General features: G+C 59.2%; 2 protein-coding genes across 3 annotated transcripts in view; one reads left to right on the top strand and one right to left on the bottom strand.

Annotated features, from left to right (window-relative positions):
- The window catches only part of TCF7L1 (transcription factor 7 like 1), a gene marked incomplete at its 5' end in the record, with an annotated part of 16,167 nt that extends 9,165 nt beyond the window's left edge, over positions 1-7,002 (bottom strand). For both annotated transcript variants that reach the window (XM_080634515.1, XM_080634516.1), the window contains 3 exons: positions 5,724-5,854; positions 6,660-6,720; positions 6,799-7,002. In XM_080634515.1, the coding sequence (XP_080490641.1) occupies positions 5,724-5,854; positions 6,660-6,720; positions 6,799-7,002 (396 nt within the window). The remainder of the gene's footprint in view (positions 1-5,723; positions 5,855-6,659; positions 6,721-6,798) is intronic.
- A 2,680-nt stretch (positions 7,003-9,682) lies between these two features.
- On the top strand, positions 9,683-21,818 carry DBNL (drebrin like; the record flags this gene model as incomplete). The annotated part of the gene is made up of 14 exons (XM_080634462.1): positions 9,683-9,765; positions 10,441-10,496; positions 12,269-12,381; positions 12,878-12,952; positions 13,381-13,527; positions 13,652-13,729; positions 13,960-14,111; positions 15,121-15,175; positions 15,567-15,641; positions 15,718-15,820; positions 17,481-17,630; positions 19,031-19,137; positions 20,110-20,212; positions 20,860-21,818. 14 exons carry the CDS (start codon positions 9,683-9,685, stop codon positions 20,997-20,999), a joined length of 1,437 nt encoding a protein of 478 aa, XP_080490588.1. The 3' UTR covers positions 21,000-21,818.
- Between the last annotated feature and the right edge of the window lie 132 nt (positions 21,819-21,950).

Below are 21,950 nucleotides of genomic sequence, written 5' to 3'. Positions count from 1 at the left end.
CAAAAGGGGAAAAAGAGGGGAAAAAAGGGGTGGAATGGGGCAAAAAGGGGGGCGGGGCAAAAGCTCCTTCTCAAAGGCCACCATGGGCCATGGGAAGCGAATCCCACTCAGGGACTCGGAGGAGGGCGGCCGCACACTCGCCACCAGGATTCCATCCCTGGGCAGGAATGGGTTGAGGGAACCCAGTCCCTCGCTCTCCCTCCGAGCTCGGATCAAGCACCCCCATGGCAAGGAAAAGGAAGGAAAACCAAGGAGCATCCCAGCCCCTCGCCCATCCTGCATCCCCGCACTGAGCCGCCGCATTCCGCTTCCCCACGGATAATTAGGGAGGGAGAAATCCCAATTACAGCTGGGATTTACAGCCCCAGAAACAAGCCGTAAATCCTCACCCCTCCTCCCGCTCCCAGCCGCTTCCCAGCCAAATCTCCTCCAGATGTTGCTGCTTTCCAGCAGGAATGAACCCTTTTGGGGGGTGTCCTGCACCTCTGCATCCCGCTCAGGAGAACCCCAAGGATTCCTGGTGGGATTCTTCCTTTTCCCATTGGGGTTTTAAAGGGCTGTGAAGGGGTGCAATGCTGCGGCTCAGGTTGTCCCCATGGCTCCTGATGTCCCTTCCCAGAGTGACACAAACCAAGCCAATGGCTTTGGAGACACAGATCTGGGGTAGGAGCAGGTGCTGGGCGCTTGGGACCCCTCACTAAAGGATGCTTGACCGTTCCCATGATGCTTTCCAAAGCCCTCAGCCAGTGGCACCAGGTGGGAAACGCCAACAGCATTGGGATGGGAAACCAGGAAAAGATGCTGGAAACTGGAAAATGAGCCCAACAACATCCCCATTTGGGATGAGCTCAGAGAGGCAGTGCTTAAAGCCAACCTTATCTCACAGTACAGCCCCTCTGTCATCACACTGGGAATGCCAAGGAACAGCCCGGACCCAGCTACGGCTCCACAGAAAGGCAGGATGGGAGGGATGGAAGGAAGCAGGATAAGGCTCACAAGTAATACCAAGAGCCAGCTCCCAGGAGCCTCATCCCAAAGCAGGGATGTTCCAAGCATCCACTGCCCGCAGGTACCTGGAGCATCCTCCACACGGGGATGCCGGAGCATCCCTGCTGCTCGCAGGAGCCATGGAACAAGCTGGGATTGGACACACCAGGATCCAACTGACCGCAGTTCCCTCCCTGAGCCCCAAACCTGGCGGTAACAAGTTTTCCCCGCTGCCCCCAGGCTTTTGTATGCAGCTTTCAGCTCCCGTCCATCACGCTGAATGGCTCCATTCATCCCCCAGCGGCTGCATCCGCACCAAGGGGATCCCAGCGGGTGCAAAGGGCTCATCCCACCCCGGCAGGAAAAATCCCACCGGCTCCAAGCCCCCCCCAAGCATCCTTGGACCTGGGGGACGTGACACACGATGTGCACCCCGGGAAGGGGTTTGAATGGGCTTCTGCATGTGTAAAACATTTAAGAGTCCATCCAGGGTGTTGGAATGATGGCAGATGTCCCTGGAAGCCACCATGGGGTGGGAATGTGGGTGAGGAGGGTCCTGCTGCTCCCAATGGACACAGAGCTCCTGATTTTGGTGGCTGCCACCTCCGGATGCATCTCTGCATCCTGCTGGGTGATGCTGCACCCAGGCTTGGGGGAGCACCAAGGCAGCGGCACCCATGGGACACTTGGGGGTCCTTTAACACCCCAGATAGCACCCACAGGACAGCAGCTCACCCAGCATCACGGCCTGCCAACCTCCCCTGCCCTCTGCCATGCTTCGTGGTGGGCTCCCCAGGGCACAGGGATCAATTCCCAGGCCCCAGGGACTGACCCCAGGGCTCAGGGATCGATTCCTAGGGCTCATGGATCAATCCCCAGGGCTCAGGGATCGATCCCCATGGCTCAGGGACTGATTCCCAAGGCTCAGAGAGTGATTCTCAGGGATCACGGATCAATCCCCAAGGATCAGGGGTCAATTCCCAGGGCACAGGGTGCCAGAACCGCCCAAAACTAACCCCATAAAGAAGCCGTGGAACCGCGCATCAACATCACCATCATCATCATCATCATCACCATCACTCCTCCCTCATTCTCCTTGCCGGTACCTTCCCCATCCCATCCCATTGCCCCCTCAACCCTTGACCCAAGCCTGGAGAGACGGCGCAATCATGGCCTTCCTCTTCCCTTATCCCTCCTCTTCCTCTGGCCGGGATGCGTCAGGCGCTTTGCTCCGGGTTCCTCTTTTCCCTCCCGCTCCCGCCAGTGACTTCAAGGAAGGAAAACTAATGAAAAGCAGCTGCTGGGAATAGCAGCGGGATGATGAATGCGTGTTAAGTCCCCTTAACAAAACCAGGTCTGATGAGAGTCGCCCGGAGCACTTACTTCATTGCTTTCATTTGGGAATCGTGTTGGAAAAGGGAGGGAGGAGGGAGAAGTTGAGGGGGGGGGTTTAGTGGAAACCTCCTGTAGGTCTCATTTAGCCCCTCCAAGCAGACCTCAGGGTAATTAGCCGAATGGCATAATTAAGGAGGAGACACAAAGGGGCCATTGTGTGCAGAGGCTCAACAGGGGAAACTGAGGCACAGGCTGGGGTTGCTGCAGGGAGGGATGCGATGGGCCCAGCTGCTGAGCAAAATAAGCCAAAAAGTGGGAAAAATCCTTTGGTTTTCCTTCCTATTTCCCAGGTGGGGACGGAAACTGAGAGGAGGGGAATCCCAAAGAAACCAGTAAATACCAAGGAAGCGCCCGGAACCCGACTGGCAAAGGATGCTGAGCCCCCCTGCATCCTAACACCTCCATCCCACCTCCCACCGGAGCACAAGCCAAAGCCTTCCCCGCTCTGGCGGAGCCTCCGGCAGCACCCGCCCGGCTTTGGGAACAAGCCCTTTTCTTGCCAAAAACTCGGAATTTGAATCATTTTCCTTGGCAGCCGCGCGGGGCCAGGATGAATTTTCCTTTGCAGACAGATCTGCCTCTGTCCCGCGCCGGGATCGGGAGCTGGGCTTGGGAATGGCGGGAACAAAGCCGAAAGGAGCCCAAATGATGCTTTTCTCCCTCATTTACTTGAGGGCCACAACCCAATGATGCACTAATGACACCAGAGCATGGATGGCTTCGACACAGGGAGCTGGTTGGGTGCTTTGGCTGCATTTAAATCCTTGCCTCCAGACTGGAATTCCTGGGATTAAACTCCTTGTTTAGGGATGGAATCACGACAACCCCACATGAGGTTGGTCAATACCACTGCATGGTCCCACCTTCACCTCCCTGGTGGTGCCGTGCCTGGTTTGGGGATGCTGAGCGTCCGGTTCCACTCCTTTTCCAACCTGGAGGAGGATATCCCGATCTGATTTTGCCTCACTATGGATCCAGCTTGTTCCAGGGTTGGGATAGAAGGCACCAGCTCCAAATGATCCTGATGGGATGGATCCAGCGTGGCGGCAACAGGGGTTTGCATCCATTCCGCTCACGGTGCCCAGAGCTTTTGCTTCCCATCCTGCCTTGGGTAGCTTCCTAATTTGGGGAATTGAGGGGTGATGATGCCAGGGAGGCAAACTCAGCCTCAGGAGTCCTCAATTCCTGATTCCTGGTGCACCCACAGGGAAAACCAGGTTAAATGTTCCTCTGAATGGCAATGCCAGGATTAGATCCTGCCAAATTCCAACCTCACCCTAGAGAGGCCCCAAAATATTCCAGAACAGTGATGCCAGGGAGTGGGAAATCCCAAATTCCAGTGTCCTGAATGGAACCAACACCAGTGATACTGGAGTGGATTAACCCAAAATGCTGGAGCATCCCCTGGCTTCAGTGCCCAGCAGCTTTGCACAGGGACGGAGGTGCTGCTCCTGGTTTAGGCATCGCACTTCCATATTCCAAACTCATTTTCCAGGTTTCCAGGTATTCTGCAGCAAGAGAGATGCAGAAGCAGCCGCTTGCCTGCTTGTTCATCCCCAAAAGCTCATCCAGTGGTTTAGCTGCTGCTGTGGCTATATCAGCATCAAGGGAGCCTTTCCCGGCACAGAGATTCTTCGGATTTGGGGATTTTTCCCTCCAAAATCTTCCCTTTTCCCACTCGGAGCTGTGCGATTCAAGCCGCAGTCCCCCCAGGGATGCTGTGGCCACTGGGATGGCCGGATCCCGCGGATCAGCTCATTTCCTCCAGTGGCTGCAGGGGGGAAAAAGAAGGAAACGGGAAAACAAAAAGCTCTCGGGGCTGCTCCTGCCACCCTGTGCCACACGTGTCCGGTCTTGCCTCGAAGCTTCCCGGGATGAGGATGGGCAGCGCCTGGATGCAGAATGGGCTCAGAATGCTGCGCCCCATTGGATCCAGGATGCAGGATCGAGGATGATGTCCCAGTCCAGGCTCCCCGGTAGTTGGCATCCCAGGATTCAGAGGATGGGGTCTGCTGAGTGGTGCAGAGCTTGTGGGGTTTTATTCCATGAAACAGGATACGGCCCAGCACAATTCCCTTTCCAGACACCTCCGGGTTGCAATGACACACAACGTGCACCCCCAAAACTCCCCCAGCACCCCCAGCTTTCCCCTAGCACTCAGTGCCCCAGGCTCAGCTCTGCATAGGACCCAGTGGGATTCGGCCCCAATCCGGGGCTTTCCCATCCCCACTCATCCCTCAACAGGCTCAGCATCAACACCCGGGATGCAACAGCAGCTCCTCTCCCAGCTCCTTTTAATTAATCTCTTTTTCTGGGATTCATTAAATCATCATTAGCGGCCAGGTTCTACGAATCCCAGTCTCTTTTCATTATCCCATTTTCCTTGCCGGTATTTGGGATCATGGCCAGTTGTGCATCATCTCCAAAACGTACTCAGACCAAAAGTGACAAATTGGGAATACAACCTTTATCCAGCTCCCAGCCAGCAGCCAAACTTGGGAGATTTCTCTCACACATCCCCTGTCCTCACCATTCAAACCAGTTACTTCCAATAAATCCCAAACAAATCCCAAACACATAGAAAACTCACCACATGACACCACTGGGAAGCCGGACCCCAACCGGGATTTTAAGCCATTTTAACTGCACTGATTTTTGCCCTCCTTTACATATTACATACGGAAACGCAGCTTACAATAGGGCAAAGGATAGGCTTTGATCTCTCCGGTGCCACCGAGGGAGAAATCCACCCGGAAAACTGCGATGCTGCAGCCAGGATTGATGGGTACCACAGCACATCCCTTCTCGGGATGGGGAAACGGAGGCAGGGAATGGGGTCCTATGGCTAAATGCGGTTTTAACCCAGCGTCTAAATTCACTTCAGAGCTCTGAATTCACTTTGAGTTTCTCAGCCAGGCTCATGGCCATGGACCAGGCTGGAGTTTGGGATGCTCTGGGTGCAGAGGGGTGATGCTGAGGTGTGTGGGGGAGGTCAATCCCGCTCTCCTTTGCATTCCCCCCTCTTTTCCCCTCCCCAAATCCTCACTCCATTTGCTTAATCACTTTCCTAAGGGCCAGACAATGTCAGCCCATTGAGAGCTCCAACAAGTAGGTTTTCAATGAGAAAAGAGGCGCAGCTCAGGGTCAGGTTTCAGGGCGCGGACCCCCCCAAACTCACCGACACCTCCGGGGGGTCCCTATACCCGGGAGGGGGCAAAACAGCTCAGCATAAGGGGAATTGACCCCTTGGGGGTTGCCAACACCAAGCGGTTGCTTCCCTGTGGGGAAGTGGGGTTTGAGCATCCCAGAAAGGGTTTGGGGGGGGCCGGGGGGACACTTACGGTGCGGGCCCCACCGGGGGACAGGGCTCCGTTGGCGAGGTAGGGGCTGCCCAGCTCGGGGAGCATCAGGAAGGGGTAGCCGGGGTAGGGGGGGCCCTTAAAAAAACCCCCATCTTGCTGGCGTCTGACCACTGGGGAGAGAAGGAAGGGGGGGGTCAGGAGGTGGTGGAGTCGGGGGCACACACACGGGGGATGGGGGTGCTCCCATGGGGGGGGGGAAAGATGGGGGCATGGGGGGGTAGGTGAAGGTCCCTCTGGGGGTGCTGAAGTCCCCTGGGGGGTCCTTGGCTATTCACGAGGAGGCGTCCCACTTGGGGGGTCCCAGGTAGGTCCCTCTGGGGATGCTCAAGTCCCTCGAGGGGGTCCTCTCTGGGGGGGGGGCACGTAGGTCCCTCAAGGGGGTCCTTCGTTCTTCGGGGGGGCCCCGCAGTGGGGGGGGCCGCAGTCCCCTTAAGGGGGGCCCCAGTTGTGGAGGTGGGGGGCATTGGGCTGGCGGCGAGGCAGGAGGTGTCCTGGACCAGTCGCCCTCCCGAGGGGGTCCCTGGCTGCATGGGAGGTCCCGGGGGACGGCTCCGCGGGGGGGGGCGGACACGGATCCGTCCGTGGGAAGAGATTGGGGACCGGTTACCGGGGGGGGTGAGGCCGTGGGGGCCGGGATCAGCGCTGGGGGGCCGTCGGGACCCGTTCCTCCGGTGAAGGGGGGACACGACACAGCGGGGGGAGACGGGGGAGGTTTGGACATAGGGGGGATGACCCGGGGGGGTTGGACGGGCACCGGGAGGGGGTTGGTTGGACACGGAAGGGTCCCGGGGGTCCCGCCCGCAGCCGGGGGCGGAAACAAAGAAGTTGCGAAGTGTCGGATGGTCCCGGGGGGATGCGGCGGGGGCCGGGACCGTGGCCGGGACCGGGGGGGATCGGGCCGGGGGGGGCCGGTACCTTCTGCCAAATAGTCCCGCGGCTTCTGGAAACTTTCCCGGGGCTGCGGGGGCCGCTCCGCCTGCGGGGAGAGCGCGGTGAGCGCGGCCGGGAGCGGGTCCCGCCGCCCGCCGCGGCCCCCGCCGCCCCCCGGCCTCACCTCGGGGTCGGAGCCGGAGCCGGAGCCGGAGCCGGCGCCGCGGTTCTCGGTCTCGCTGACCAGGGAGGACTTGAGCTCATCCAGGTCCCCGTGGGCCGAGCCGCGCCCCGCGCCCTTGTCCTGCTCCTCGCCCTCGTCCTGGAAGGCGATGAGCTCGTCGGGGGCCCCCAGGTCGTCCCCCGCCGCGGGTTCCAGCTGCGGCATGGTGGGGGTCCGGCCCGGCCGCCCCGCTCCGGCCCCGCCGGGCCCCGCCGCCGCCGCTGCCGCCCGGGAGGATCGGGAATGCGCGGGGCGGCGGGGGGAGGAGGAGCCCGGCTGCAAACCGACACCGCGGGGCAGGGCAGGGCGCTCGCACCGCCCCGCGACCGGCCCCGCCACCGGCGAGCGCCCGACGGCGGGACCCGGACCGATCAGGGCAGCGCCGCCAAGTCCAGGGGTCCTCAGCCGCTCTGGGTCTCCCCATCCCGTCCAGGGATCCTCGCCGCTTCCAGGGGCTCCCCAGCACGTCCAGGTCCCCCCATCCCATCTGTGTTCCCTCCATTCCATCCAGGGGCTCCCCGATACGTCCGCAGTGTCCCCTGCAGGGCCAGGGCTCCCATACTGTCCAGGACCCCCATCCCATTCAGGGTCCCCCATCCCCTTTGTGTTTTCCCCATCCTGCCCAGATCCCTCATCCTGCCCCTGTCCCTGCAATTACACCCAGGGCCCACCCTACACAGACAGGGCTCCTATTCTGTCTGGGGTCCCCCATCCCATTCAGGAGCTTCCCAGTATGTACAGGGTCCCCCCATCCCATCTATGTTCCCCCCATCCTGCCCCGGGCCCCTCCATCCTGTCCAGGGCCCCCCATCTCATCTGAATCCCTCATTCTCATTCAGCACACCCCATCCCATCCAGAGCCTGCCATCCCATCAGTGTTCCATCTTTCCATGATCCCCCCCATACCATGTGCTCCCCATCTCATCCAGGCTCCCTCTATCTCATCCAGACTTCCTCTACCCTATCCAGGGAGCCCTATCTGAGGTGCCCCTATCCCATCCGGGTACCTCCATCCAAAGTCTTTCCATCCCATCCAGGGTGTCCCATCCCATCTGGGTGCCTCCATCCCACCTCAGTGCCCCTGTTCAATCCAAGGTGCCCCCGTCCTTCCTGGGTGTCCCTGTCCTGCTGGGGTGCCCCTATCCCATTTGGATTCCCCCACAGAACAGGAGACGCCCCATCCGCAAAGGCTGATCCTGTCCCTCCAGAGTGGCTCCATCCCACTGACGGAGCCCCATCCTATCCCCATGACCCACCAAACCTGAGCATCCTCATCCCACCAGGGTGTTCCTGTCACCCTCACCAGTGGCCTTGTTCCCCCATAACAGGGACACACGGATGGGATGGGTGCCCACCCAGTACCCCCTTGGATGAACTCATCCAGCCTCATCCAGCACCTCCAAGCAATCAGCTTCATCTCAGCCATCCCCCCCAGCCTGGCCGTGACTTCCAGGCTCCAGCCAGAATTCCCACCTCCCCATTTCACTGGAGCAGTCCTGGATTCCTGCTCCCAGGAGCCACCGCCCCAGCGCTCCCTGCCAGCCCCACAAAGGTCCTTCAGTTGCTTTGCCTCAAAGACTCCATGAAAAGGCTTTTGTAACGTCAGGATTACTGGTGACCCCAGTCCCCTCAGCCAGAGTTCCTCAGGGAATAGTGGGAAGCCCGGCCCCGTTCCCAGCCCTCCAGATGTTTCATTACCAGGCTTTTAATGAACCTCATCCATGAGCTGAATGAGGAGTTCAGAGCTGTCCCTTCCCAGGCAGATCCGTGCTCTGGGTTTTGGGAGAGCCCAGATGTGTCTGGGAGCTGCTAAAAGAGAGAAATAATCACTTAAATCCTTGTTTTTCCCAACAGTCTCCCAGCTCCAGTCTGAATCCATAAAGGAGCAAGGGGAGATCCATGGGATGAAGGAGACGATGGCGGGATGGGAGGTCCATGGGATGGAGGAGACAATGGTGGGATGGGAGGTCCATGGGATGGAGGGGTGAGCTGGGACCATCGGACACCCCAGGACCTTCAGACACCCCAGGAACCTCAACTGCCCCAGGAGCCTCAGCTGCTCCAGGACCTGTGACTGCCCCAGGAGCTTCAGCTTCCCTGGAACCCTTGAACAACGTGAGGGCTCCAGGCAGAACTTAGCAAGTTGGAAAATGGGGAAATCCATGGATTTGTCTCGACCCTAGAACGAGAGGGCTGGGTTCAGAGAGGGTGTGTTGGACTCCCTGGAAGTGGGGGGGCACTGGGGCCTCATCTGGGTGTCTTGGGGTGCAGAGTGTGAGGCCACGCTGGGGATTGGGGACCCCTGGGGTTGTGATGGGACAGGGGACTCTGAGAACCACCCCAAAAACTGCTCTGGGATGGGATTCTCCAAAACCTGATTTGAAACGGGGTCTCCAAGAGGAGCCCCAAGAACTGCTCCGGCATGGGGGCCCTGCAGATTCACCCTGGGTCAAGGTCCCCATGAACCACCCCGGGATGGGGACTCCGTGAACCAGCAAAGGACGGGGATCCCCGAATCGGCGCGTTCGGGGTGACCTGAGGGAGGGGGAGCCCCGAATCCCTGTGCGGGGAGGGGCGGGGCAATACGAGGGGCGTGTCAGTTTGGGGGCGTGGCCTGTCGTGCAGGCCTGGGCGGGAAGATGGGGGCGTGACCTAGAGAACAAGGGGCGTGGTTTAATGGGGGCGTGCAGTCCAGGGGCGGGACTCTGCAGGGGGGGCGTGGCCTTGAGGCCAAGGGGCGGGGTTATCCAAGGGGGCGTGGCCTGTCGGTGCAGGGGGCGTGCCGTGCCGGTGCGGTTCCGGGGCGGGCCCGCGGCGGCTCGGCGGGGCCGGAGCTGTCGGTGTCATGGCGTTGAACCTCGGCAAGAATGGGCGGGCGCTGCAGGAGGCCTACGGGCGGGTGGTGGCGGCGGGGAGCCCCACCGACTGGTGAGGGGCCGGCGGCGAGCGGGCTGCGTCCGTAACGGGAGATTGAGGGGGCCCGGCAGGGATGTGGGGTGCATGGGGGTGATGGGGAGGGATGTGGGGTGCATGGGGAGGCTGTGGGGGCGTTCCAGGGGATTGTAGGGTACATGGGAGGATCTGAAGGGGAATTGGGGAGTAGAAGTGGAACCGGGATAGGGAGGTTCGGGGGGGGCCGGTAGGGTTTGGGGGGTGCATAGGGGAAGGTTTAAGGCTTGGTTGGTGCCTCAGTGGGGCTGTGGGGTGGAAATTGTGAATCAGCGGTGTGGGGGTGTCTGTGGGGGGATGTGGGGTGCATGGCAGGGGTTGGAGGGGAGGGGGTGTTTGAAGCGGGGGTGTGGGGGATGTTGGGGGCGTGAGGTTGGGACAGAGATCAGGGACTGGGGGTGTCTGGGGGAGGCTGTGGGGTGCTTGGGGGGGCTGGGGGGTTTCTAGGGAGGATCAGGGGATGCGTGGTGTTGGGGGGCTGTGGGGTTAATGTACATTAATATACATTCTAGGGGGGATCAGGTGGGGCAAGCAGTGTGGGGGCCCCGTGGCACTGTGTGCATTGCGACAACGGCACCCCAGTGGGCACCGTGAGCCTGGGCAGGTTTTGGGGTGCGGTGCAGGAGCTCAGCTCCGCTTTTGCCTTTACTTCAGGGCTCTGTTCACCTACGAAGGCAACAGCAACGACCTGCGTGTGGCCGGCTCTGGAGGTGAGCGTGGGGGGACCTTGGATGAGTCTGGGGTTGTTTCCAGGGCTCTGCTCCCCAGATCCAACAGGATCCTGTGCCTTGAGCCCCTCACTGAGAGGGGTTTGTGTCTTGAGCCCTGAGGGCAGGAGCATGTGTCTGGGAGCACCACGGGGGCGGGGCGGTTTGGGCAGGTTCTGGGTCTCTTTCCCTTGTGTTTTTCCACAAGGATCTGAAGTTTGGGTCCTGGTGCCTCTTTGCAGGCATGGGGTGGTTTAGATCCCAGCTGCCCGCAAAGCAAGGACGAGGAAGCGCTTCCTGGCTTTCCCAGGCTGGCGATTCCAGGCTGCTGCTGCTGGAGGGCCTCTGCTCTCTTTGCTTCCCCACTTGATTTAAGTTAGCGTGTGTATTTCTTATCTGGCTGCTGATGCCCACACAAAAGCTGAAGCCGTGGGAGCCCATCCAGGCAGGTTGCTCTGCTCTCCATTTGCATCCTCCAGCACTCGCAGCCTTCCCTCCCCACCTGCCTGTCCCGTTTGCAAGTGTTTCCTCACAATCCACAAGCTCTTGGTGGTCGTGCTCAGGTGAGGAGTGCAGTGAAGCCCCTGCTCTGCGTGGTTTGGTGCTGGAGCCCTTAGATGAGCAAGAGCTCTTCAAGGAGCTGTTGGGGCTGAGATGCACGTTTGCTCCTGTCATAGAGTAAGACTCAGAGCCTGGTTTGGGTTGAAGGGACCTTAAACTTTCACAGCTCCAGCCCCTGCCACGGGCAGGGACCCCTTCCACTGGAGCAGCTTGCTCCAAGCCCCTGTGTCCAACCTGGCCTTGAACACTGCCAGGGATGGGGCAGCCACAGCTTCTCTGGGCCAAAGAGTTGAAGAGTTGGGGTTGGATGAGGGGAGTTTTGGTGTGGGTCTCTCTGTGGTTCCGTGGACCCTGCTCACGTGGGCACGGTGTCACCCTGCTGCTCCCCACCAGCGGAGCCCCGACCTCTCCACAGAGCTCTGCTCCTCCCAGCACTTCCCTTTGTGTCCTTCCCCGCCTGCTGCTGTGTTAATCATTGACCTGGCAAGCATGGGCCCTGCCAGCCCTCGCCTTAAGACTTCCAGCCTCCAGCTTCCCTGCGGGCTGGGAAACCACGGTGCCAAATTTAGAGCCAGAGTATAAATATTTAATAGCAGAGAGGAAACGATGGCGGGTCCTTCTGCAGTGCAGAGACCGGGCTCTGCTGGTGCCTGGTGGAAGGCAGTCACTGCTTTTCCGCTTTTCCAGGGGTCAGACAAACCCAAGTAGGAGGAACTATGTTCAGTGGGGATGTTTCTGTTGAAATGACACATGCTTTTGCATTTTCCCTCCTCTTCTGGCAGTTTTTTGGCATCAGCTTCCAGCAGGAGCGATGCTGCGGTCCATGGGGCAGTGCAGCCCTTCCCATCGCGCACCCTCTGATCACTGAGCAGAGCTGGGCTCTGCTTCTCCATCCTTGAGCCCTGCCCTGGGGGTTACACCAGCGAGGAAGGTGCAGGCTGGGGTTTCCTCCTGCTTTACCCTGCATCAGCCGCTTGGTCTCTCCTCTGCTTCCTCCTTGGTGGAGCGCCAGAGGTGGAAGGTGGGACAGGACCAAGGCCCAGCCGGTTCCTCCTCTGCTTCTCAGAACTTCTCTGATCCTCACCAGGCTGTTTGCTGGGGGTGGAGGTGCTCACTGTGCTCTCCTTGCAGCGTGGTTTCGGGTAGGAGCCACCATTCCCACCGTGTGTACATGATCTCCTGTCTCACAGCCTCTCCTTTCTCTCCTGGGGCAGATGGTGGCCTGGAGGAGATGGTGGAGGAGCTCAACAGCGGGAAGGTGATGTATGCCTTCTGCAGGGTGAAGGATCCCAACTCCGGCCTGCCCAAATACGTCCTCATCAACTGGGTGAGTGAGGACTGGCCTTCACCTTTCCCAGGAAGGGCCTTGGGGGAGAAATCACCGTTTCTCCCTTCAATTCCCTTTGGAATTGCTCGCAGCCAGCACATTGAATCCCTTCTACCAAGCTGCAGTACCAAGGACGTACCATGCCCACTGCTGTGGGTGCGTAGCCCAAACCCCATGGACGCAGGCAAAGAGAAACCGGGAGAATTCACTTCCCCATTGCAGCTCTGTGGCCATGGAGCTTGCTTGGCTGCTGGTGACACTGCTGGAAAATGGCTCTGAACCCATCTAGGATGGGTTGAGTGGAGCACCTGAGGATGGGCAGGAGCCTGGAGCCCTCATGGTGTGGCCGTTGTCATAGAATCATGGAATGATTTGGGTTAAAGGGACCTTAAAGCTCCTCCAGCTCCAACCCCTGCCACGGGCAGGGACCCCTTCCACTGGAGCAGCTTGCTCCAAGCCCCTGTGTCCAACCTGGCTTTGAACACTGTCTTCGCAGACTGGTGAAGGTGTGAATGACGTGAGGAAAGGAGCCTGCGCCAACCACCTCAGCACCGTAGCCAACTTCCTAAAGGTCTGCTCCTCTTCTCTGCTTTCTCTCCAGATCTGTGGGCCCTGGGTTAGGGAATGGCCATGGGGACCCTGCCCAGCTCACACTGCTCTTTGGGTGGCACAGAGGTGTCTGCAGGCAGGACTAGGGCTGAGGAGTGCTGCCCCGGTGCTCAGGACTCCCTCCACTGTCACAACCCAAACCTTTTGCAGTCAAAACCAGCTCTGGAGACTGCAGAGGAGGAAAAAAAGCCCCTCTTACCCCCACCAAATGTTTGCTTTCCCAGTGTTGGGTTATCTTAACATGGCTGGTGACCTCTTTTACTCACCTGAGCCCTTTTCCTTCCCTTGGGAACTCTGGGAACGCAGATGGGACCTGTCAAGGCAGCGTGCTGGGTTTAGTGGCTCCCAGAGCCACCCTCTCACTCCAGTGCTGCCTTTCTCCCTGCTCAGGGGGCTCATGTCACCATCAACGCTCGCGCTGAGGAGGACGTGGAGCCTGAACTCATCATGGAGAAGGTGGCCAAGGCCTCTGGGGCTAACTACAGCTTCCACAAGGAGAACAGCAAGTTCCAGGACTCGGGCCCTCAAGCTCCTGTGGTGAGTTGGCTCCGTGGGGGCTTCCTGGGCCCCAGTTGTGCAGGGACACGTTTCTGCAGAGGAGCACACAGCGTGTGGTTGCTCAGTGCCTGCTGCTCACTTGTGCTGCCTTTGCCTCCCCCAGGGCTCTGTGTACCAGAAGACGAACGCAATGTCCGAAATCAAGAGGGTCAATAAAGATAATTTCTGGGCCAAAGCTGAGGTGGGTGCTGGAGGATGAGGCTTTAGGGGGAGATTTCCCTCCATCCACACCTCCCCTCTCTGACCTGCCTGGAGTCAGGGCTCCAGGCCCCAAGTGAGTGTGGAGCTGGGCTGGCTCCTGCTGCCTCAGGCTGCAAGGGCAGCGCAGGGCAGTGCTGGGCTGCAGCGGAGGCACCGTGTGGCTAAGGCCCAGCAGCATTAACCCCATGCTCTGCTGTGTGCCCCTGGTAGAAGGATGAAGAGAACCGGCGGCTGGAGGAGAAGAGGAGAGCGGAGGAGGAGCGGCAGCGGCTGGAGCGGGAGCGGAGGGAGCGGGAGCTGCAGGAAGCAGCAGGGAGGGAGCAGAGATACAAAGCGAGATCCAATGAGATTGAAGCCCAGAAGTGAGTCCCTGCCACTGGCGCTGCCCGGAGCCTGTCCTGCTCTTGGGGATCTCTTGGCTTTGCTCTCGGGGGTGCCCTTGTCACCACCTCTTCCGAGCTGCAGGCAGAGTTGTTCCTCAGGTCCTGTCTGTGCATTCCCTGCTGCTGCAGTCACTGCAGTTCCACTTAAACCTCCCCAAAGGCAATGGGTGCGAAGGGGACTGGCTTCAGGTCACACTGGGGCAGGCTCAGCCCCGTGGCACTCTGCCTTCGGGGCTCTGATCCTCCTCTTAGTGCCTGTGCGGCCCGAGCGAGCATCGCTCTGCTCCTGCTGATGTGAAGGGGTTGTGTTCCCTTTGCTCACTGTCCTGGAGCGGTGGTGGAGGCTTGGCCGGGCTGTGGATTCCTCCAGCTGCGCTGTTCCCTTGGGTGGAGACAGCATCTCCCTGGCCAAAACAGCACCAGGCTTGGCTGCTTGTCCAGCATCATCCATGGCTCTCCGTGCCCCAGGACCAAGCCCTCCCTTTGGAGGGTGCTTCTGAAACACGTTACTGAAGCCGTGGCCACTGTTTGTGGGGTACCAGGGGTTCAGGCCGGCTGATGAGGGGCTCTGAGCTCTGCAGAGAGGAGGCAGTGTGTACAGGGCCCGGCATTGTGCTCTCTCTGCTGATTTCCTTCCTCTCTGAGCCTGGGTTGGGTGGTGGAGCTTGTTCTGCAGCAGCAGCGGGCACTGCCTTCCTGTTTGGAGCTCGGATGGGGAAGTCTGCCCAGCCCCTCAGTGCCGGATGCTCTTGTCTGTGCTGCTGAAGGAAGAGCTTCTGCTGCTCTGCCCCTCTCTCCTTGCCCTTGCCCCCTGCACAGCTCCAGCGGTGGCCTGTGGATCCTTATCCGGCCCAGAAGTGAGGGGCAGCGTCCTTCCTCTGCTCTTCCCTGTGTAGCTCAGCAGGGCAAGGTCCCAGAGCAGCCCCATGCAGAGCAAACCCCTCGTCGGGCCTGGTTGCTAACCTCACTTTGTCTCTTGTCACCTCAGGAGACTCCAGCAGCAGCAAGAAGCAGAGAACAGGGATAAGGAGCAGCAGCAATGGGTGAGCTTCAGCGTTAGCCCCCATTTCTTCACCCACCCTCTGTGATGGAGAGCACAGGGTGGTGCAGGCCAGGCTGTGGTGCAGAGGCAGAATGGTGATGAAGGAGCTCCCCAGGCATCCCCGGACACTCCTGTGGCATGTGGGGGACATGGAAAGACCACGGACATGCTCTGGCATGAGAGCTCTTTGTGGAGAACAGCCTGGAAGAAACTGAGTCCTTATCCCGAGCCCAGCAAACCTCCTGCATCTCCCTCCCGGTTTTTCTCCTCATTCACCCTCCAGCACTGTGGCTGTTCCCTGTTCCCATTTCTCTGGTCCTTGGGGCTGCCTGGGGAGGGAGGGGGCTGGCCTGGCACCCGCCGAGGCTGCAGCAAACCCTCTTGTGCCGCAGAAGGAGCGAGCTGAGGAGTACGAGGCCAGGCGGCAGAAGGGCTTCACAAGGAGCGAGTCAGTGGAGAAGGCACAGGTACAGAGCCAGGCTCCCCCCTCCTGTCCTCCCTTGGCTCCAGGGGTGCCTTGACCGTGGGGTCTTCCCTTTGCAGGAGGCTGCCTCGCTGATAGCACAGAGAGAGGTGAACCCCCGGGACATCTTCAAGCAGAGAGAGAGGTCGGTGCCAGTGGACACAGTGGCGGCTTCGCAGCCAGGTACAGCAAGGAGCCGGTTCCTGATCCCAATCCTGGGTCAGTCTGTGTGTTACCTCTGAGGCCACAGTTCCTGCCCCCAGCGTTCTCTGCCGTGGGCAATGTCACACCCAGCCCATGTAGTTTTCCATGGTAAGGCTCTTGCTGGGGGCTTTGCCAGGTTTTAGCAGCTGGGGTGAGAGTTTTCATGCTTTGACTCTATTTCTGAAGCTTAAACTTCATATTTAAAATGAAAGTCAAGCACATTAATGGCAGAAAGGGACCCCTGTCATGGTGTGTCCTGGCTGCCATCCATTCACCTGCACTGGGCACTGGTGAGGCTGCACCTCGAATCCTGTGTTCAGCTCTGGGCCCCTCACTACAGGAGAGACATTGAGGGGCTGGAGCGGGGCCAGAGAAGGGAACAGAGCTGGTGCAGGGCCTGGAGCACAGTGTGATGGGGAAGGGCTGAGGGACCTGGGGGGTTCAGTGTGGAGAAGAGAAGGCTCAGGGGGGACCTGATCGCTCCCTACAAGTGCCTGACAGGAGGATGGAGCCAGGAGGGGCTGGGCTCTGCTCCCAAGGAACAAGGGATGGGACAAGAGGAACCGGCCCCAAGCTGCACCAGGGCAGGTTTAGATGGAGCTGAGGAACAATTCCTGCCCCAAAGGGTGCTCAGGCATTGGAACAGGCTGCCCAGGGCAGGGCTGCAGTCACCGTCCCTGCAAGTGTTCACACACCCTCAGTGCCATGGGTTAGTGGTGGCCTTGGCAGGGCTGGGGTAAGGGTTGGACTGGATGATCTTAAAGGTCTTTTCCAACCTGGTTAATTCCATGATTCATTGCACCCATTTTCCACTGGCTGAACCAAGCAGGAGCGTGTTCTTTCAGAAGAGACCAATCTGATCTATCATCTGATCAGATAGAAACCAGGAAGCTGAGAAAGCAAAGCTGAAAGCAGCTGAGGAAGTAGCTGATCTCATGTGCTCGCCCTGGGTGAGTGGCTGCTCTTAGACAGCTCAGCCTCCTCCCAGGTATCCTGAGTTAATCTGGAATAAGCACTTCTGTGATACGAGCACAAAATCCCTTGGGTTTCCCTCCCTAGTATTTGGTGGCTTTCAGTGGTGGAAAGGGAGACAAATGCGCTGGCACTGATAAAACCCAGGGGCTGAGGGCAGCCTTGTGAGTCTTGGTGCTTGTTCAGGGCTGTGCTGGGGTAGGGTTTGCCTCATAACTCTCCTGCTTTGCATATGTTTGCCTTTGGAGGCATAGATGGAGGAGATAACAACAGATAGTTACCTCCTGCCAAAGGACCGATTTGAATCCTACCCCTCCCATTGCTGCTCCTAATGTCTGGAATTCAGGGCGCTCCAGAAATCCTGCGGGAAGCACTGTGAGCAGGGCCTGGGTGACCCCATCCTCCCCAAAACTCTTCCTCCCCCCAAAACAGGTCTTGTTTGTGCTGCAGCTCCTGCTGTAACCAGGAGACAAACTTGTTTTCCACAGCCAGGATTAGAGCTGGAGAATCCTGCTTAGGAGGCTAACAGAGCAGTGGGCTCCTATGGCAAAAAGCATCCGACAACACCCCTCAGTAACTAAACTCTTTGGGCCATGGAGCTGTTGCTGCGTGGCTGGAAGCCTCAGTGCTGGCCCAGCTCCTGCCACTCATCCCACTCCTTTTCTAGGCAAGCTTCGCAGCCCTTTCCTGCAGAAGGAGGTGAACTCAGTGCCGAGCCCTGCCTGCCCCGTGTCCCCTGCCCAGGGCGCTGCCCCAACCGCCTTCATCCCCTCTGCTGCCGGGGGGACACCTCCAGCCTCTCCGGTGCCCGCAGCAGGTACGGGGCGTTGCTTCCTCACCTACCCAAGGCTTTCCACTGATGGAGTCTCAAATGGGCAGCTTGAGGCCAGGCTCTGAGTTTCTGGTTCAGATCTTCAGGCCAGAAACCAGAGTTTGTCCCCAGGCTGAGCGTGATGCTGAGGCTGGGGAAAGAGGCGAGTTACTGCTGCCTGGTGGGGAGGTCCCTGCGTTTCCTCCTTCAGCCTTCCAGTGCATAAAGGGGCTGCAGGAAACCTGGAGAGGGGCTTGGGACAAGGGCCTGTAGGGACAGGCCAAGGGCAATGGCTTTAACCTGCCAGAGGGGAGACTGAGATGAGCTCTTAGGCAGAAGCTCTTCCCTGTGAGGGTGCTGAGGCGCTGGCACAGGGTGCCCAGAGAAGCTGTGGCTGCCCCATCCCTGGCAGTGTTCAAGGCCAGGTTGGACACAGGGGCTTGGAGCAAGCTGCTCCAGTGGAAGGTGTCCCTGCCCGTGGCAGGGGTTGGAGCTGGAGGAGCTTTAAGGTCCTTCCTAGCACTGACCAGGCTGTCGGTCTATGATAAGCAGAAGGCTCAGAGGCCGAGGGGCTGAGGACATCTCCTGGCTGAAAGACTGAAATTCAGCTCTGTGCACCCCCAGAGCCCCTCTCCAGACCTCCTGGTTGCAGGGGATGTGAAGTTTGCTCTCAGGCCTTTTCAAAATGCCTTTGAGAGAAGCGAAGGACCTTTCCTACCCCTGTGCAGCAGCAGCTCATGCAGTAAGGGCTGTTTTATCACCCCAGTGAAGGCAGAGGATTGGTGCCTGTTGTCAGTGCAGGGTTGCAGGGCTGGCAGTGCCCATCTGCCTGCACATCGCTGCCCTCACTGAGGTGATGGCAGGGAGAGGGACCCGGGCAGGGAAGAGCTTGCTCTGCCTGTGGGGAGATGCTCTGTCCTCTTCCAGGAGGTGTGTGTGGGAAGAGCAAGTCTGGAGGAGGGCTGGCTGCATCCGGAGGGTCTCCCCATGTGCTGAGGGTGACATGGGGCTGTTCCCTTGTCCTCGTGTGGCTTCACATCCCTGCTGGCTCGTCCCCGGGCTGTTCACGGCCCTGCCCAAGGCTGCCGCAGTCACCACTAGATGCTGCTCTTGACCAGGGTCTCTGCATCAACCCTTCCCCATCAGGCTTGAGGAGCAACTTGGGAATGGTTCATCCTGAGCAAGCTTATTCCTTTCCCGATTGGAGATCCTGGGTCTCTCCCTTGTCCTTCCTATCATTCCATAAGCCCCCACTCGCCCTGTGGCTGGGTTTGTGCTTGCAGGACAGGAGGTCAGGGAACATCCGTGCACTGCAAGTTTGGTGGCACTTCAGCCTGGAGCAGGAGCTGGGCAAGTGAGGGTTTTGGGGCGGTACCATGGTGAGATCCCGTGTCTGTCTTTCACAGGGCGAGACTCTGGGTACAATTCCAGTGTTCCAGCTTCCCACGAGGAAGAGGCAAATCTGTACGAGGAGCCCCCAGACTCCTCGGCCATCTATGAAGAACCCCCTCAGGTTGGTGCAGTGGAAGCTAAAATCAGTGGGAATCCCCTGAGCTCAGGCTGCATCCACATGGGAATGCTGCTGCATCCTTCCCATTGCCAACAGAGAGCGGTGCTGGCGCTGAGCCCCTGTCGCAGCCCCAGGAGGTGACGATAGAGGAGGCTCTCACCAGCCTCTTCTCCTCCTCCTCCTGCTGCTTTGCACGTCCCAACCCAGAGGGGCAGACAAAGCCTAGCTCTCTGTGGTGTGCTCTGTCAGCTTCTCCACTGTCTAATAGCGGGGTTGTGTCATGCTGCAGTGTTTCCCTTGGAGATGCGGTGGCCGTGTGGTTTCCTCTCCTTTAGTCATCCACCCGTTCCCGGCTCTCAGACACAGAAGCATTTCAGACATACTTGATTTTCTCGTTCCCAAATCTGTCTGGAAGTGTTCAGCTTCCAGAGGAGCAGGACTGGGGCTAAGGGCCCCCCCCAGCTTTCCTCTGCAAAGGAAAAGCAAACAGCAGCCACTGAGGCTCAGGCAGAATCACTTGGAGAAACTGGAGCTGGTCCAGCTTCAATGGGTGCATCCGTGGGGGTGATGAACCACTGTCTGCAGCAGAGATCCCAAGGGATGTGGACTGGCTGCCAGAGGGATTGTCTGCCGCTGGTCTCTGGTGCTTATGATGCTCCTTTAGGAGTCCAGCAGAGACACTTGGTGTGAGCTTCCCAGAGCCAGGGGGGCATCTGGGACCTCCTGCACACAGTGCTCTGAGCCTCGGGGGGCTGCCCTGAGTCTCTGGGTGCTGTAGGGTGCTGTACACCTCCTTCCCACTGTTTCTCCTGCAGTTCAACACCTCCCAGTCCACCCAGGGAACCAAGGTGGGCTGTGATGTGCACCCCATTGTGTTGGGGTGGTGAGAGCCTGCTCTGCAGCCCCTTGCTCTGCTAACAAAGCCTGAGCTGCATCGTGCACACTGGTAACTCCTTTTCTCTCTCCTTCCTGAAGGAACATGTGGATGATGCCAAATACGAGTACCCAGTGGAGTACCAGCAGCCGGACCTGACTGGGAAGGGGATTTGTGCCCGGGCGCTCTACGACTACCAGGCTGGTAGGAGCTGCAGAGCCCAGCTTTCCCTCTGACCCTAGGGAGGGGGGTTGCTGGGTTCAGTCTGTTCCCATCTTGCTACTACATAGAGGGTTTTACACCCAAACTGGAGCTCGAGTGGTTTGGGTTGGAAGAGACCTTTAAGCTCCTCCAGCTCCAACCTCTGCCACGGGCAGGGACCCCTTCCACTGGAGCAGCTTGCTCCAAGCCCCTGTGTCCAACCTGGCCTTGAACACTGCCAGGGATGGGGCAGCCACAGCTTCTCTGGGCACCCTGTGCCAGCGCCTCAGCACCCTCCCAGGGAAGAGCTTCTGCCTAAGAGCTCCTCTCAGTCTCCCCTCTGGCAGGTTCAAGCCATTCCCCTTGGCCTGTCCCTACAGGCCCTTGTCCCAAGCCCCTCTCCAGGTTTCCTGCAGCCCCTTTAGGCACTGGAGCTGCTCTAAGGTCTCCCCTTCAGGAGCCTTCTCTTCTCCAGGCTGCCCCAGCCCAGCTCTCTCAGCCTGGCTCCAGAGCAGAGCTGCTCCAGCCCTCGCAGCAGCCCCGTGGCCTCCTCTGGCCCATCTTTTTCCTCCATTGGCTTCCCTGTCTTTCTCCCTTAACATGTGTTTCTCACTTCCCTCTCTTCCCTCCCTCGCTCTGTCTCATTCCAGCTGATGACACTGAGATCTCCTTTGATCCGGAGAACATCATCACCAACATCGAGATGATCGATGAGGGCTGGTGGCGCGGGTACGGCCCCGATGGCCACTTCGGCATGTTCCCGGCCAACTACGTGGAGCTGATCGAGTGAGGGGCCATGGGGCTCACTCCCAGGCTCCTCCCACTCCTCCCAACGGCTCTGCCTTTCATTTCCTCCTCTTTTGACTCTGATTCTCTCTCCACACTGGTGCCATCGCCCCGCTCCCGGCAGGGCTGACCCCAGCACTGCTCCCTTCGCCCATGCCCCATTGCCGGTGCTTGGTTGGGATGAAGGCCCCGGTCCCATCCTAAGCCCCAGCAGTGCTCCTGCCTTTGGGTCAGGCTCTGAATTCTCTTGCAGGGCTCAAGGATAAGGGATGAGAAATCCCTTCCAGGGCATTTTCAGGGAACAAGTTGCCTCTTTCCCCACGCTCCCTCTGACCCTGTGGCCACAACAGAGCAGCTTTCCCCATTCTGGCTCGCGGGCGAGACCCTTGCATTGATTTTAGCATCTCACAGGGTTTAACATCACCTGCAGAGATGAAACCTCCTCTGCAGCATTGCCGCCACCCCTGAAACTCGCCATGAGCATCCTCCTCTGCTGTCCCCATCACAGGGCTTTGCTCTTCTCTTCCCTGTCCCCAAACCACGCTCCAGGCTGTGTGAATGAGCTGTCGTGGAGGGGGCCCAGTGTGAGGCCAAAGGGGGGATTTGGGTCTATCTTTTGGTTTATCTCTCATGAGTGTGGGACCCCCCAGTCACCCCAAATTCACTGTGAACAAGGAAGAGCCCAGCCCAGCCACCACCTTCCCCTTGTTGAGTCTCTTCCCTGGTGTTGCTTTAGAAGTAGAAGGAGAGGATGGGTTTAGGGGTGCCCGTTCCCCCCGTGCCCTGTGGGCTCTTTCCCTAGCGCTTGCTCCTCCCCATCCCTCCCAGCAACAATAAAAGGGCTTTTCTTTGGTGATGGATGTGTGGTCCCGGGCAGGAATTGGGGTAAAATGCCAGTGTTTTGGTGCAGGGAGGGCAGAGCTCTCCTGTTCCCAACATCAGCTGTGAGCACTAA

This window comes from Psittacula echo, assembly GCF_963264785.1.
Source record: "Psittacula echo genome assembly, chromosome: 25".
Lineage (NCBI taxonomy): Eukaryota > Metazoa > Chordata > Aves > Psittaciformes > Psittacidae > Psittacula > Psittacula echo.
The sequence above is the reverse complement of the archived record's forward strand: the minus strand, read 5'-3'. Positions and strand labels throughout refer to the sequence as shown.